Genomic DNA, 14,804 nt, shown 5'->3' with positions numbered 1-14,804 from the left:
AAACAAAGTTGTTTTAACTTAAATTGTTACTGTGCTGCCTACATTTTTTTAGTTGAGTCAACTTAAAATTTGTAATTTTAATTTAAGTGAGAACTAAAATATTTTAGTTGACTAAATAAGTTGAAGATATATATATATATATATATATATATATATATATATATATATATATATATATAGATAGATAGATAGATAGATAGATAGATAGATAGATCTGTAGAACTGTATTCAGTTATCTGTTCTCTGTTGGTATTTTGCTCTGTTGATTAGCTCATCATCCTTTATACTCTTTTGTCTTTAGCTACAGGGAGGGTCCATTCCTCTTTTTCCTTTGGGAGGTTTCATTTTCTATTACTCCCGCATTCAGTGCCTTTTGTTTCTGAGCCCTTGTAGTGTAAATGCTGCCCGTTTAAAAATAAGCTGATCCACGACCAACTTCCGCTCCATAAACAAATTCAGCGAGCTTAAAAAGATACGAATCATGGCCTGAATGGCACTGACATTTTAAAATGAGTGTAAAGCTCGGACAGATGGGGGCTAGGCTGGGGCTGGTTGGGATAAGAGTATTAAACGGCCTCAAATCAAGACACTGTCTCTGGGCCATCTGTTCTGTGCCTCTGCCCCTTGATTGTTGAGCGGTTACAGTACATCTCTCCAGGCGCTCCTTTAAAATGCATATGGATGCACTTGTGTGTAAATACTCAACAAACTTAGACTGTCAGTAACCACCTTTTACTTTCTTACATTTGTAGCAAAGCAGCAATTATAAGTCGTTTGCAAATGCTTCAGAAAGCCTAACTGCAGTTAAAATGTTACATTCATATATATATATATAAATATGATTAATTAAATGTTATGTTTTCATGTGTGTGAAGAATTTGATGTATTCTGTGTTAATTTTGTTAATGATGTATTTAAGCTCTGATTAATGCTTCTTCGTCATTGTGAAAAAGCAGTTGTTTTAATTGTACTCAGTGTGCACTAGTGTACTAGTGAATAGCGTTTAATACAATATTCAGATTTAAAAACGGACTAAGGGCCTGTTCTGCACAGTCTCTCCAGTGTAACTCAGGTTGCATCTGCACAGACCACGGCAGCTCTGATTGGTCGTCTTTGTAACCAGAGACCCTCAGGATTATGAAAAACGATGCAATAAACTTCACACCCACTGGGAATTAATGTAATGGAGAGCAGAGGTCGCAAACCATAAACGAATCTAGTGATCCAAAACTGTCCAAAAACTGTGTTTGTTTATGCACAGAACATTTCAGGCTAAAGATTTCCAATGAACGCCAAACAGTTGCACAAGTAAAGAATTTATCATTTTTAATTGCTAGTAAGTAGCTTCATCAGCGTTGACTTGTCTTTTTGAGACCGAAAACACTTCTCATAGATGCCAGCAAATAATCGATGTAAAGACGATACTTATTTTTATTTCAGTTCTCTCAGAGACGACAGATTCGTCTGAGGAGGAGTGGCAGTCGATTTCTGATCTGGCCAATGCCTGTCGGAACATTCTGGAAGCTTTGTCTCGGGAAGGTGAGAAATGGCAATTTTCAGTGGATGAAATGTGTTTGAACATGCGGAAGTGTGAGCTGGAGTGAGTCAGTGTAGTTCGCTCTCTGACAAGAGCGGGTCTGGTGACTTTTCTGTGACGAGATGGATATTAACAATGCGCTTTCCTGTTTTAGACCGGAAGTCAGGAGATGGATCACAGGCGTCCCCAGAAAGTCAGCTTGGTCAGGCTGACACCAGGTTTAAAGACATCAAGGACAGGTGAGGCTGACTCACGGCTTCATTAAATCATTCAGCACATTTAAAACATGAGGCAAGGGAGTTAGCGAATGTTGCTTTACAACTCAAAGAAAACTTTCATTTTAAGAAGCGTGCTGAAAATACTGCTCTGATGCCAGAAATAAAATCCATTTTACTGTAAATATAAATTGTTATACTATTTCACAGTATTTTATGCTGCATTTACAGTATGCCGACTTTGGAACCTCGGAAGAATAAAAGTGCTCCAAATATTTGACAAGGAATAACTTTAGGAACAACTTTGAAGTCTGAATGTTCAGACAGTGGGCAAATAAGGCACACGTGTATTTCTCAGAAAATAATGCAAAATATATATCATGTAATAATACCACCGGTCAAAAAAATCATTCGAATAATTTTGTTTTTTAAATAAAAATTTGTTCGATCATTTATTTGAGAAAGCATACACTTAAAACACTTATTGCAATATAAAAATAACTTTTTTCAGTAACACTTTATTTTAAGGTGCGCTTGTTACAAGTAACCCTAAGCCAAACCATATAGTAAGTACATGTAGTTAATTAATATTACTCTGAACTATACTATAGAGTTTAATTACACTGTAACAAAGACACCGTGAAATAAAGTGTAACTCTTTTTTTCTAATGAATTTCCATTTGTCACAAGATCTCTCAGAAATCATTGTAATTCTGCTGCTTATTTTTTAACAATTAGTGTCAATCTTATCTCAATCTAATTTGCGAAATAATTTTAAAATCATCATGTTAGGATGATTTCCGAAGGATCATGTGACTCCGAAGGCTGGAGTCTGAAATTTCAGATTCGATCGCAGCAATGCATTCACATAGAAAACACGTTTTTTTAATAAATTCAGCCTTTGTGAGCACGCAACTAATCCAAACTCCTGACTGGACATCATTCCGTTCGTCTTGGCAGTGACTCGCCTGGTCACCTCGAGGAGAAAGTGTCCCAGTTAGAGGCCATGCTGAAGCGACTGCAGGACGACCTCCAAAAGGTACTTTGTCCTCTGTGGGTTTGTCACATCACAGCTCTCTCTGTCGCAGCACACTTCCCACACTGTAACCCCTTCCTTCAAATATCTCCCATTCAATACATCCACCCATCCTTGTCTGTATATCTGCCCCGTCCAGTCCTTGCCCTCTTCGCTACTTCAAAGAGCCACTGCTACTTCACAGAGCCAATCACACAGAGGGACTGTAGAGGTAGGGCGGGACAAGCAAAAGAAACCTGTCTTGTCATTGAGCAGGGTGAACAGAGGAGATGAGAAGATTGCTGGAGGGACAATGGGCAGCCATGCTCACTCTCAACACTAACCCACCAATGGCAGTTAAGGCAAGTAGAGCATGAGATTTTTACTCAATCAGTAACAAAAAAAACAACGACGACATGTGTGACGGTTCTCACTTGATTAACAACCGATTTAAAGAAATAGTTCACCCCAAACTGAAAATTTGCTGAAACTGTCCTCTCCCTCAGGCCATCCAAGATGAGGATGAGATCGTTTCTTCGTCGGGTTTGGAGAAGTGTTGGATCCACTCGCTCAGTAAAGGGTGCTCTGCAGTGAATGGGTGCCGTCAGAATGAGCGTCCAAACAGCTAAAATAACATAACATATAAACATCACAATTATCAACAAGTAATCCTCGCCAGCCCAGGCCATCGATTAACATCTTCAGATGGGTTGGGTTGGGTACTGAAACCCGGTTCCAGCATGGCCGGTATGTACCGAACCGAACACGAACGTGCCTGAACGACAAACCCAACAAATCTTTATAGTATCTGTTTGGACTCATTCTGACGGCACCCATTCACTGCAGAGCATCCATTTGCTGAGCAAGGGATTTAATGACGCGTTTCTCCACATTTAATAAAGAAACCAATTTATCTACATCTTGAATGGATCATTTTCAACAAACTGTGATTTTAAAGTGAACTATTCCTTGACGGGTGTGAAGGAGGTGATGTTAGTTAATGCTTTAACCAACCTTAACCAGTGGCTTCGCAATGTAAAGTGTTTTAGCTAAATGTCTCGTCTTGGATTGGAATAGGCCAGGTTTAAGAGACAGTGTTAAGTTGGAATATGTTGTGCTAACATTTTGGTGTCCTTGTTCTTGTTTCGCATTACATGTTACTTGCTGAAGTAATCACAGTAAATCATGTGTAATTACATGCAACTAACCTTATATCAAACCCTAATCCTAACCCTACGCATGCTGGTAATTAATAGTACTCAGTGCTTAAATATATAATTACACCATAACAAGGACACCTTAAGACATAATGTAACCTAATCATTTATTAGGGAGTGGAAAACATGATCTTCAAGCTAAAAGTTAGTGGTTAGTATATATATATATATATATATATATATATATATATATATATATATATATATAATGGTTTAAAGTAGAGCACTAACAATTCATTATTTAATATGATATATTATTATTATTATTATTTTTATAACGAGACAGCATTTTTGGCACAATTTTGTATAATTTTCTTGAATTTTTCTATATGGTTGTGAAAGATTCTGCCAAGCTTAATTCTCTAACTTCTACTTCTAAATGATGAATTATCTGTTTCGCTATTTTCTGCTTATATGAGCTAAATTTCTTTAGTGTTGTAATTTTGTTGTTATTACTCATTAGGAGAGATTTGAGATTAATTGTAATTGGCTGGTCAGCAGACAGAGTAGGCCAAAGTGTGTGTGTGTGTGTGTGTGTGTGTGTGTGTGTGTGTGTACATGCACATGCACACACACACACACACACACATGCATATAAACATTATAGGATTGCTGCAGACCATTAACACCGACTCACACCTGTATGACTGAAGTGCATGTACACTATATTATATTCTAGCTTTAAGGTCCCTCAGGAAGAATATTATAGCTGATCCAGGGTCTCAGTTCTCTTATGTTTGATCCCATTATCCTCATAAGGTCAGGAAGGGAAAGCGAGGGTGAGCATGGTCGACTGCATAACGTCCCACGGTTATCCACACACTCATCTAAGTAAATCATAGTCTTTTGAAGACTTCGGTCACCTTGAGAGAAAAGTGTGGCCTTATAAAATATGATTATTATACATGCACAGATAACAGTCTACTGTGAATTACTACCATGTTTAGAGGCATCCTTCCTCTTTCAGTCTTTCTTTTCTATCACATAGGATGCATGAACATTATTAAAAATGCATGTCTTTTCTTGTCAGTGTCCAGCGCGTAATGAACGCTCTTATCATTGATGCATGCCTGATGCCACATTTCAACTTTTTTTTTTTTGCTGCAATCAAGAACTAATTTGCATGCAGGTCCTGATTTACTAAAATGACTAATAAAAGCTACTAATTTGCTTCTTCGGTCTACAATATACAGAAATGTATTCAAAAAGGAAAAATAAGCACTCCCTTCAGTTTAGTAGGCGATCTTGTAGAAATAACGTATATATATATATATATATATATATATATATATCGTATAGTTGCCTATCAGTCCTCCATTATGCACATTTTATGATTGCTTAATGATTGATTAATTTTATTATTAAGAATGCATTCAACTGATCGAAAGCAACAAAGACATTTAGATTTTTCTTTGGTTTTGTGCTATTTGCTTAGATTTAATTATATATAATAAGGTTCATGTAAAACGTGTAAAAGCGATTAAAGGCACTTCAGATGTAGGGGTGTGCTAACTTTTTCCACACAAGAAATATAAACATTTTGTGTCGTTGTGATTTATTTTATTTTTACAAAAATGCGACGTTTTAAAATATATTTAAGCCTACGTAGAAAACGTCCCAATAAATGCAGCCTCGGTGAGCGATCGAATAATATTACAGACACCAAACACAGTATATACCTGCAAAACTGCATGCAAAAATGCATTTATATATGCATTTCAAAGTATAAGCGTGTGCATTGCAGCATGGAATAACATGGCGTGTTTTGTTGTATGTGCAAGTCAAGCCATCCATCCTTTCCCAAGCTTCAGCCATCGTCTTCTTCATCCGTGTGTCATTCCACCGACATATTCAGACTTAGCGACCCCTCATGTGGCGTGGATGTGTCCTGCCAATACAGAGCGAGAACTCTGGACCCTAAACAGTCATTATGTTTGCATGCCTCCCACAGGAGAAAGAGGACAAGGCAATGCTGCAAGCGGAGGTGCAAAGTCTCAGGCAGAACAACCAGCGGTTGCAGGAGGAGTCTCAGAGCACCGTGGCACGGCTCATTAAAGTCACCGAACTGCTCTGCAACGTCAACAAACCCTGCTAGCATCGAAGGCCGAACCATGGTGGCGAGAAAGACCAGAAGACACATGAAAAGGCCAATGAAAATGTTAGCTAATCCCTCAAAACGTCTCTTAAGCGACAAGACCATCGATAAGCCTTACTAGAAAAGTGCACGAAAACAAACTGGCCGGCTTACGTACGTTCTTACTCAAATTATACTTACTCGGTGGCACCCTACAAGGTTTTCAGGGCTAGATTTAAGTCGTCCCATCACTGTGACAGCTTGTTAACAACGATAGCCTTCGGTGCGAGATCTGATCTCAGTCGAAACATCCGGCTGTCATTATTTGCGAGCCTCAGATTCGACTTCGGAAAACATTGAAATGTTCAAAATCATATTATCTTTACGTATTTTTCATCCGATTCCTACATGGTGAACCGGAGGGTCCTAAACAAACGATCCAGACGCCGAGCAATACATTCAGTGCGGCTTCAGACGATGACCTTCAGTGTAAATACTAGAGGAAAATTATTAACATGTCAGTGTGATTGTAACTCTCTATTAACCATCACAGTATCAGAAATAGAGCCCGTTCGAACCTTTTCTCTGTTGGCAGCGGGTAAAAGGCTTCTCGCTTGACTTTAAAGTGAACATGCTAGCAAAACCTCACGAGTGCTTTTTTTGGTTGGCGACTACCCTTGTGAAAAAGAAGCTTGCTTAATTGAGTCGAATGTGCTCTTGCACTACAAACATTAAAAGCCTATTTGGTACTTACGGAGAAGATAAAAGGCCATTTCTTTGTAAGCGTACTTTCATGACTGCATTCTTAAGTAAAAAGTTCCAGTGTCAACTTAAAAGTTTTAATAACGCTTTTAAAGGACTTATTTTGATGTGCTGACTAAAATGCTAAGCACTTTATCTGTTGTGTTACTCAGTTTTGCATTTAAATGTACTGAATTACAAATCTGTTTAAATACAAGTAGAAATGATATTTAAGCTCATCCTAAATGTTTATTCGATGGTGCATTTGAATCGTATTCTGAAGACAATTACGAAATAACGTGAAAAGTGCAACTTAAGAGGGTCAAAAAGGCCTTTTTGCATTTAACATACTGTAAATGAATTGCAGTTTCGTTCATTTAAAATTGCAAATATAAATGTATTCATTTAAGTGCTTCTCTTTTCCACAAGGGTGCAACATGCCAGACATGTCGAAATATTTTTGTTGTATGGCAATTGACTTATTTTAGCACTGAAAAGTGAATTCCACTTGAATTCGGGCGTCGGATTTCAGCACTGGAATAATTCTTTGTACATTTGATGGCAAAATGCTCATTTCATGCCTTTTCACAGCTGTAGAGCCGCCCACTTGGATGTTAGCAACGGGACAAATTGTGATCTTTTTCGGTATGAAGCCTTACGCCTGATCCCACCGAATCTGAACGAGCCTCGCAGACGCCTGCTCGGAGACGAAGTAGGACTCTTGATTTGAGAAGAAAACCATTCCTAGTTGTTGAGCATGACTTAAAATAGAGCGTTTCTATTTATAAAGAGTGCAGCCAGACCAGTTCTACTTTGTTCTCACACAAATTGCCTAGAGTGCTTTATGCTGAACTGTGAGACAGCACATATTTATAAAACTGCTATTTTGTCTTTTATTTTCCACGTTGCACCCAAATATCGCTCTTTACCTCACCCAAGGGTGCACTGATAATGTGACGAGGAGAAGAGCGAGACGACTGGGCTGTGTCCTCTGCGTAGCCTCGAACGAAAACCAAACGAAAAGTTACGTAACCGTCCTTCAGCATTACCGTATACATCACACACGTCTTCTCCCCTACGGATGTCCTTTTTTTTTAACGACTGCTTTTATTTTAGAGTCACTGTGATAACCTGGTACCAGCAGATTCTGATGTATTGCGATAAAAAATTATAAATCTATATCTTTATTCCTCTCTGTGAAGAAGTGTAGAGCCAAAATAAGTGTTACTTCCCTCCGATGTGTGTAAATCTGTATCCAGACGGACCTGGAGCTTAGTTGTTGCCGTTAGTGGAGAATTTGTTGAGTTTGACGAATGCGGAGAGACAGGAAGTACACGGATGCGATCGGTGATGCGTTTTGTGGGATTTACATAGCAAAGGAGCGGCGTAAAAGAACTATTTCCTGTTCATCTGTGTGCAACATAGTCTTTTAGATTGTAGGAGGCTGTGAAAGCGCGCGAATGCGACAAGCAATTTCTAAGCCACCTTCTGTATCTGTGTATGTATTTATAAAAATGTAATAACTTATTAATCTTGAAAACGTGGATGTTATTGCTAGATATGTATATTTGAACCGGAAGGGATGCAAATTTGTGAGCCAATGAATGTTTTCTTTTTTTTTTTTCAAATGTAAGAATATTAAGGCATGACATGATAGCAGGTCATATTTTGTTTCCCTGGAATAATATCAACCGTTAAGACATTTTCTTAAGTAGTGGAAAACTACTGAAATTACACTGGAAAGGAACTCAATCGTGGCTGCTTGGAAATTATGTGTGACACTCCATCTTTTCATGTTCTTAACAGTTTTATCATTATTATATATATAAATGTTTTTTTGGGTTTGTTTTTTTTTGCGTTAAAGCTGTGTTGTGAATTTACCTTTTTTTTCGATACTGAAATGTTAACATTTTGTGGTTTCCAGTAAAAAAAACCTTCGATACGTATGCATCGGATCCAGACGCTTCATCCGCAGAACCTTTCTGATGAGAGAAAAAAACGTAATAATTTACTTTCAAACACGTTTGTGATTAAATGTATTTCAGAGGGACGGCTTTGGAAATGTCTTTTTTTATGGTATAGTGTTTTACGAAGCCATAAATGCTTTTTTCATCATATGGTAACGCTTTACTGTTTGATTCATGTGTTACAGTTGTTTACAAAATGTCGGTCCTTATGTTTTAACTGTGATGCTTATATTATGCACTGAAACATCTGTAAGGTCTTTTAAAGTACGGCCTGCTTTTACACGGTCACTCCAGGAAATCAAGCCATGCGAATCACGCAGATAAAAAGCCAGTGGATTGTTGCGGTGCCAAATTTCGCGTCGTTCCACTACAGCTGTGGCATTTGCAGGCTGTGCATTTAAAAGCCTCTTACTAACAATCCAGACCACTCTTAGGAATGTGCATTTTCCACTTTGTTAGCGATGTGTTGCTCTTTTTTATGTCATGTTGCTAGCCATGTCATGCCCGAGGACCGATCTGCAGATTAAACGTAGTCCCTGTTAGTAGTTACGTCGAAGACTGTTCTAAATTGCCAAATCTGCCAATAAATAGCGTTATATCTACCGATCCCATAAACGATCAGCTCCCAAAACAGAGTCGATAGCAGGCACTTTTATAAATAAGTATTGTCACACGAAAGTAAAAACGTTGAGGTGTATGGCAAACCACAAACCCACGCACTATGCACACTGGTCTGTGAAAGAATTATGACTGGACCGACAGGAACGTGGCGTCCAGTCAGAACATGCAAAGAAATGGTATGGTGATCACTGGAGCTGGACTTGTTTCTTTTAACTAATAGGGATTGATCAAGTATTGTATATGTGAACCTGAGGGATCCTGGCAATAAAAACTGAACTTGTTTCCGTATGAGCTGGTGTCAGAAATGTGTCGTTTATAATATTTCGATGAAACGTTTATACGAGGGATAAGTCTAAAGTATTTGCTCTGGTTAATACCACTTTATTTTATGGGGGTGAACTAACCTTTTGTGGTCTATTTAGATTGTAATATTACTTAAATTGTGTATAGTCAAATGGGTTAGTTTATTGGTAAAGGATAATGCTGTTAAATTAAATCAAACTAACTGTGTGTCTGAGCAATAGTGTAGTGATTATTTTCTCCAACAGAGGGCGCTTGAGACGAATTTTTAATTAAAGTAGATTAAACAAGCAGTGAAATATCAATGATCTGGACCAGACACAGAAATCAAGAATAAACTCTATAGCTCATATTGTTTCATTACAGTATTTATTTCTTCATGCCTCTGTAAATTGAACGGCGAATGCGGTCGACTTTTTAAGAGACATTTTTAAGCATAAACTAGACAAGCCTGCTCTGAGACCAGTTTGAGTGAGCTTAAAGTTTCATTGCTTTTTCTAATTAAACTGTACCGTACTTCACGGAGAGGCGGCATCCACGGACCACTAAAGGAAGGAGAAGGAAAGGCATCCTTGCTGTAGTCCTAGGTTTGTCATCACTAACGCCGATGAACTCCAACCAGAGCCCGGTCTGAACCCCGCAGTCCTTCCACTCCCCGACATCCATGAGTTTCCTGTGCTTCCTGTCTCGATCCCAAATGTTCTGAGCTTCCTGTCTCTCCTGAGTTTCCTGTTTTTGAGGGACATCATAAGTCCTCATTGTGGTATAGAAGACTACATTGGCAGCTCGTTCCACCAAAGAGGAACAGAAACTGATCGTACACGGCACGAGGAAACATGCAGTTACTCAGGGGCTATGGTTCTTATTTCAGAAATCCAAGCTCAAGATCTGTTTGAAATCGGCAAACCTACATTAATAACATAAGCCGTGTCTGAAACCGCTCGCTATATAGTGCACTATATCGGGGGTCAGCCATTTTGTGGTGCTGTCCGAATTCTGAGTGAACCAATTTTTACTTTTTACAAGTTATGCACAATGGTTTGCATTGCACTTTCTTATTGGCGATATTAGCGCGTCACCTTGGCTCTGGACGGCATTGTGTCAGAAAGCAGCATGTAAGGTGATTACGCCGCTTCATTCTTGGATGATGTGCAGAGGTTTAGTCACGCCGGCCAATAGAGCATTGAAGTAGTCAAGTGTCGAATTGGCAAGAGCCCCAGAATCCGGGACGCAGACTCCAGCGTGATTTACCTGATTTTGAAACCTTCACGTCCACAATATTGTTGAAAGGCAATCAGTAAAGCTCAATGCTCAAGCTAAATATTTTTTTTGTTCCTTGGCATTTAGCTTTACTTTATGATTTATCTTTTATCTATCCTCTTACATCACGCTCTGCAGTTTTCTTACACAAATGCACGGTCGTATTTGCACCTATTTGCACTAATATGCAAATTAGTGCATATTTCATCATTTTCATATTTAATATTTTAGAAAGCTCGGTGTAATCAATCAGGTGCTAACTATTATGTTTTGCTCTAAACCGAACTGTGATATTACGACCAACTGGCAGAAATCACACGGTTGAGATGTTTTGCATATTAGATGCAAGCTAAAATGACTTAAATTCATTTTGCAGCTCCCTCGGCGCTTCACCTCGGACCTGGAGACCTTTTCTAAACACTGCACATTCAAAGGCGTTCTCTGTGGTGTATCTGCCAAGCGCAGGCCGTGGGTGACAGCAATACTCTTGGTTTTGTCTTTATTTGGCTGCAGTGTACTGTGTGATATACTCCAGAACATGGAAGAGAAACATGTCTCTGACCTCGCGCTGAAGTTGTGGCTTATCGGGTTTGGAAAGCGTTTCTCAATAATTGGGGGAACTGGAGCTCTGAAGTTTTTGGGAAAACATTGAAACATTACTCGAGCATTTTAAGAGTGTCGATGTCGATTGGCACAGTGGAAAATATGTCTGGAGTATTTTGGCGTGGAGAGAATACAGCATGTTCTCGCACGGTTTCATGAACAAAAAATTGACCCAAATATTACACATCACATCTTATCACGTGCATTCTTCAGAGAAGTTGAAGTGTGCCAAACGCAAACACACAGTAAATATCTCCACCTGCTGGAGACAAACTCAACGTTGTGGGGGTTTTCTGTCAGATATTTTCTAAGGACACATGCTAATGTATTTGAATTGTATTTGTATTAGTTCGCTTGCTGCTATTCTCCAAGGTATCATTGTTGTAACAAATCTGAATATTGAAATACTAAGTATAGGTGGCAGTCGCGAATATATGAGGATTACTAAAGATGTTTTCAGACAATTAGGCCAATTTAGCCCATTTTTAAAATGCTTGGTTAAGAAAATGCTTAGTAACTTACCAAATGCAGTCAGTTAAGAACAGTTCACCCAACATTATATAAAAGGTATTTTGAAGAAAGCTAATCAAACAGCTGATGCTCCCCATTGACTTCCATAGTATTTCTTTCTCTATATAGAAGTCAATGGAGACCAGCAACTTTTTGGTTGATGATGTGTGTGTGTATGTATATATATATATATATATATATATATATATATATATATATATATATATATATATATATATATATATATAGTGTGTGTGTGTGTGTGTGTGTGTGTGTTTGTGGTTTATGGGGACACAGATGACATGGGTATGACAGAGGTATTACACTTGGTGTTTTTTGGAAAACCAAAAAATGCATAAAGTTTCCTGTAAGGGTAGGTTTGGGTGTAGGGTTGGTGGAGGACAATAACACAATGACCATTACGCTTATGGAGAGTCCTCCTAAACCTCAAATACCAACATGTGTTATGTGCAACGCGCGCACATATAGCCTACATACATATATAGAGAGAGATTTGAGCAATAGGGACATGCTGTACGAGTTTGGTCGTCCACGATAACAGCACGTCTATTGGTAAGAGCCGCCCTCAAGTGGCAGCGGTGTGATTTGCGTGTGTTTGAGAGAGAGAGAGAGAGAGAGAGAGAGAGAGAGAGAGAGAGAGAGAGAGAGAGAGAGGACCCTCCAAACCCAATGGCACGAGAGCGCATTTGCGCGCTTTGAAGCAGGAGATACCTGAGCACCTAAGACAGTTTGGAGCAACGATGCGTCTAAACGGTTCGCAACAGCGCAGTGTTCACTGTGATGAAGAAAAACGAGGCAAGCCAAAAGTTTAGTTTAGTCTCTGAAGGTACTTATCAGCCCCGCCTTACGACGATCATGTTCTGAGTCCGAGGCGCGGAGCAGACGGAGCGGGATGAAGCCGGTGATGAACCGGAGCGCCAGGCGCTTCTGCTGCGGAGGAGTCGGGCTTCTCGCGGTCGTGTGGCTCGCACAGGTCCTGCGGCTGACAGGTCAGGACAATCACAACATCCATCATCCCTTCGTGACATGCGTTGTCATTTGATTTATTTGAATTTTTGTGTTTGTGTGTGCGTTTGGAGAATCTCATTAGTGCGCATCGGCGTCAGTGGTCCTAATGAAGAGTAACATTTTAATGCCTACGTTTATGTATCATATATCTCTTAACCACGAGGGTCATCATTTAGTCTTAAGATGTTTTTGTTTTTAATTTTGAGATTCTACAAATCACCTGAAAGCCGAATAAAAAAGCTTTCCATTGATGTGTGGTTCATGCCAGTGTTTGAGCAGAGAAACATAATTGAAAATCTGGAATCTGAGGGTGCGAAATAAAACCAAAATACTGAGAAAATTGCCTTTAAAGTTGACCAAATGAAATTCTGCATATTACTGATTCAAAATAAACAAACGAATCGAGCAGGAAGCTTGCTAATTATCTTAATGGAACCTGATCTTTATATTTGGAACATGATACTTTATATATTTGACATAAAAGAAAAATGGATCATTTCGACCCATACAATGAATTGTTAGCTTTTGCTACAAATAAGCTGCTTTTGCGCTCCAGGGTCCCAAGTGTTTTTCATGAAGCAGCGATTACTATTTTACGTGTTTTTCTTCTTCTTCTGGCCTCTCTTCACGCCTGCGTCACAGGTGCTTTCCCATGCAATTAACCTATAAGCCTGTATTACAGTTAACATGTAATTGCTGCTGTATTGAAGACATGTGAAATCCCACATAGGATAGAATATAGAAGAGAATATTTCGCTTTATGACGCAAACACATGACTTTGGTAGCGTCTGCTTGAACTGCATATTTATGTTTTTGCTGTAAGGAGAAGCCAATATGATATAGTTTATAGTATAGTATAGAAAGGCCAATCTACACAAGGTATCCTACTTAAATCAAGGTTTTTGAAAAGTCTCCAAAAGAACCTGATTCTAGAAATTCGCCTACCAAGGGTGAGAGCAATAATGATATGCATTTATGAAGTATTTATTATCGCTCAAAAATAAACGAGCTTTGCATATTTTCAGGCTTTTTAAATACTAATGATTACTGGCTTCCAAACACAGCGTTATCGTTACAATTGGAGGAAGCAAGAGATTTGACGAATATCATTGTAACATTTTTACCTGCTCGACATTGGCACAGTTTCATGATTCAAACCGTTTAAGTGAGTGTGAGCTTTTAATTGATGAGTATGAATTTTCTTGACGGGTTAACTGCGTTGTTTAGATGACCGGCGCAGCCGTGGGGGCGAAGTTCACGCTTAACTAGTTTCGAGAAAAAACCATGTGACACAGATTTACTTATTAAACCAGAATGATTAATGGCGTACAGTGACACGTCAGCCGAGCGTTTGCTTCCATAGCAATATTTTAATCAGACATTTAAATAATATGATAGTCCTGGTTAAAAAAATAAATAAAATCTTATTATGGAAATAATATACTGAAGCGCAAACTGAATGTAATGTTTTTTGTTAAATGGAAAAAAAAATATTCTTGTTATATTATTATTGTAATTTTTTTTATTCACTTAAGTAAAACTTTTATATTTAATTTTATAACTAATTTTTATTTATATAGTTGTGTTTTTATGGATAAAAAATATATACACCAATGGCATTTCTAAATTAAATCTGTTTAAATATATATATTTCTAATCATATATTTGTTACTGATGAGGTTGCAGTTTAAAATATATTAACTTTTATATTAAT

General features: G+C 38.3%; 2 protein-coding genes across 6 annotated transcripts in view; both read left to right on the top strand.

Annotated features, from left to right (window-relative positions):
- Positions 1-9,675, top strand: part of zmp:0000001168 (signal-induced proliferation-associated 1-like protein 2) — a 40,648-nt gene extending 30,973 nt beyond the window's left edge. For 3 of the 5 annotated variants that reach the window (XM_043243726.1, XM_043243727.1, XM_043243728.1), the window contains 5 exons: positions 1,441-1,539; positions 1,692-1,776; positions 2,713-2,791; positions 2,928-3,129; positions 5,936-6,069. In XM_043243726.1, coding sequence (XP_043099661.1) covers positions 1,441-1,539; positions 1,692-1,776; positions 2,713-2,791; positions 2,928-3,110 — 446 coding nt within the window. In that variant the 3' untranslated portion in view covers positions 3,111-3,129; positions 5,936-6,069. Of the gene's footprint in view, positions 1-1,440; positions 1,540-1,691; positions 1,777-2,712; positions 2,792-2,927; positions 3,130-5,935 lie in introns of all 5 variants that reach the window. The other 2 variants (XR_006251310.1, XM_043243729.1) reach the window with 2 other exon arrangements.
- A 3,051-nt stretch (positions 9,676-12,726) lies between these two features.
- The window catches only part of LOC122349368 (sodium/potassium/calcium exchanger 3), a 29,394-nt gene continuing 27,316 nt past the window's right edge, over positions 12,727-14,804 (top strand). Inside the window, exon 1 of the mRNA XM_043245379.1 lies at positions 12,727-13,070. Coding sequence (XP_043101314.1) covers positions 12,974-13,070 — 97 coding nt within the window. The 5' untranslated portion in view covers positions 12,727-12,973. The remainder of the gene's footprint in view (positions 13,071-14,804) is intronic.

This window comes from Puntigrus tetrazona, chromosome 7, assembly GCF_018831695.1.
Source record: "Puntigrus tetrazona isolate hp1 chromosome 7, ASM1883169v1, whole genome shotgun sequence".
Classification (NCBI taxonomy): Eukaryota; Metazoa; Chordata; class Actinopteri; order Cypriniformes; family Cyprinidae; genus Puntigrus; species Puntigrus tetrazona.
This window is presented reverse-complemented; position numbering and strand designations above follow the sequence as displayed.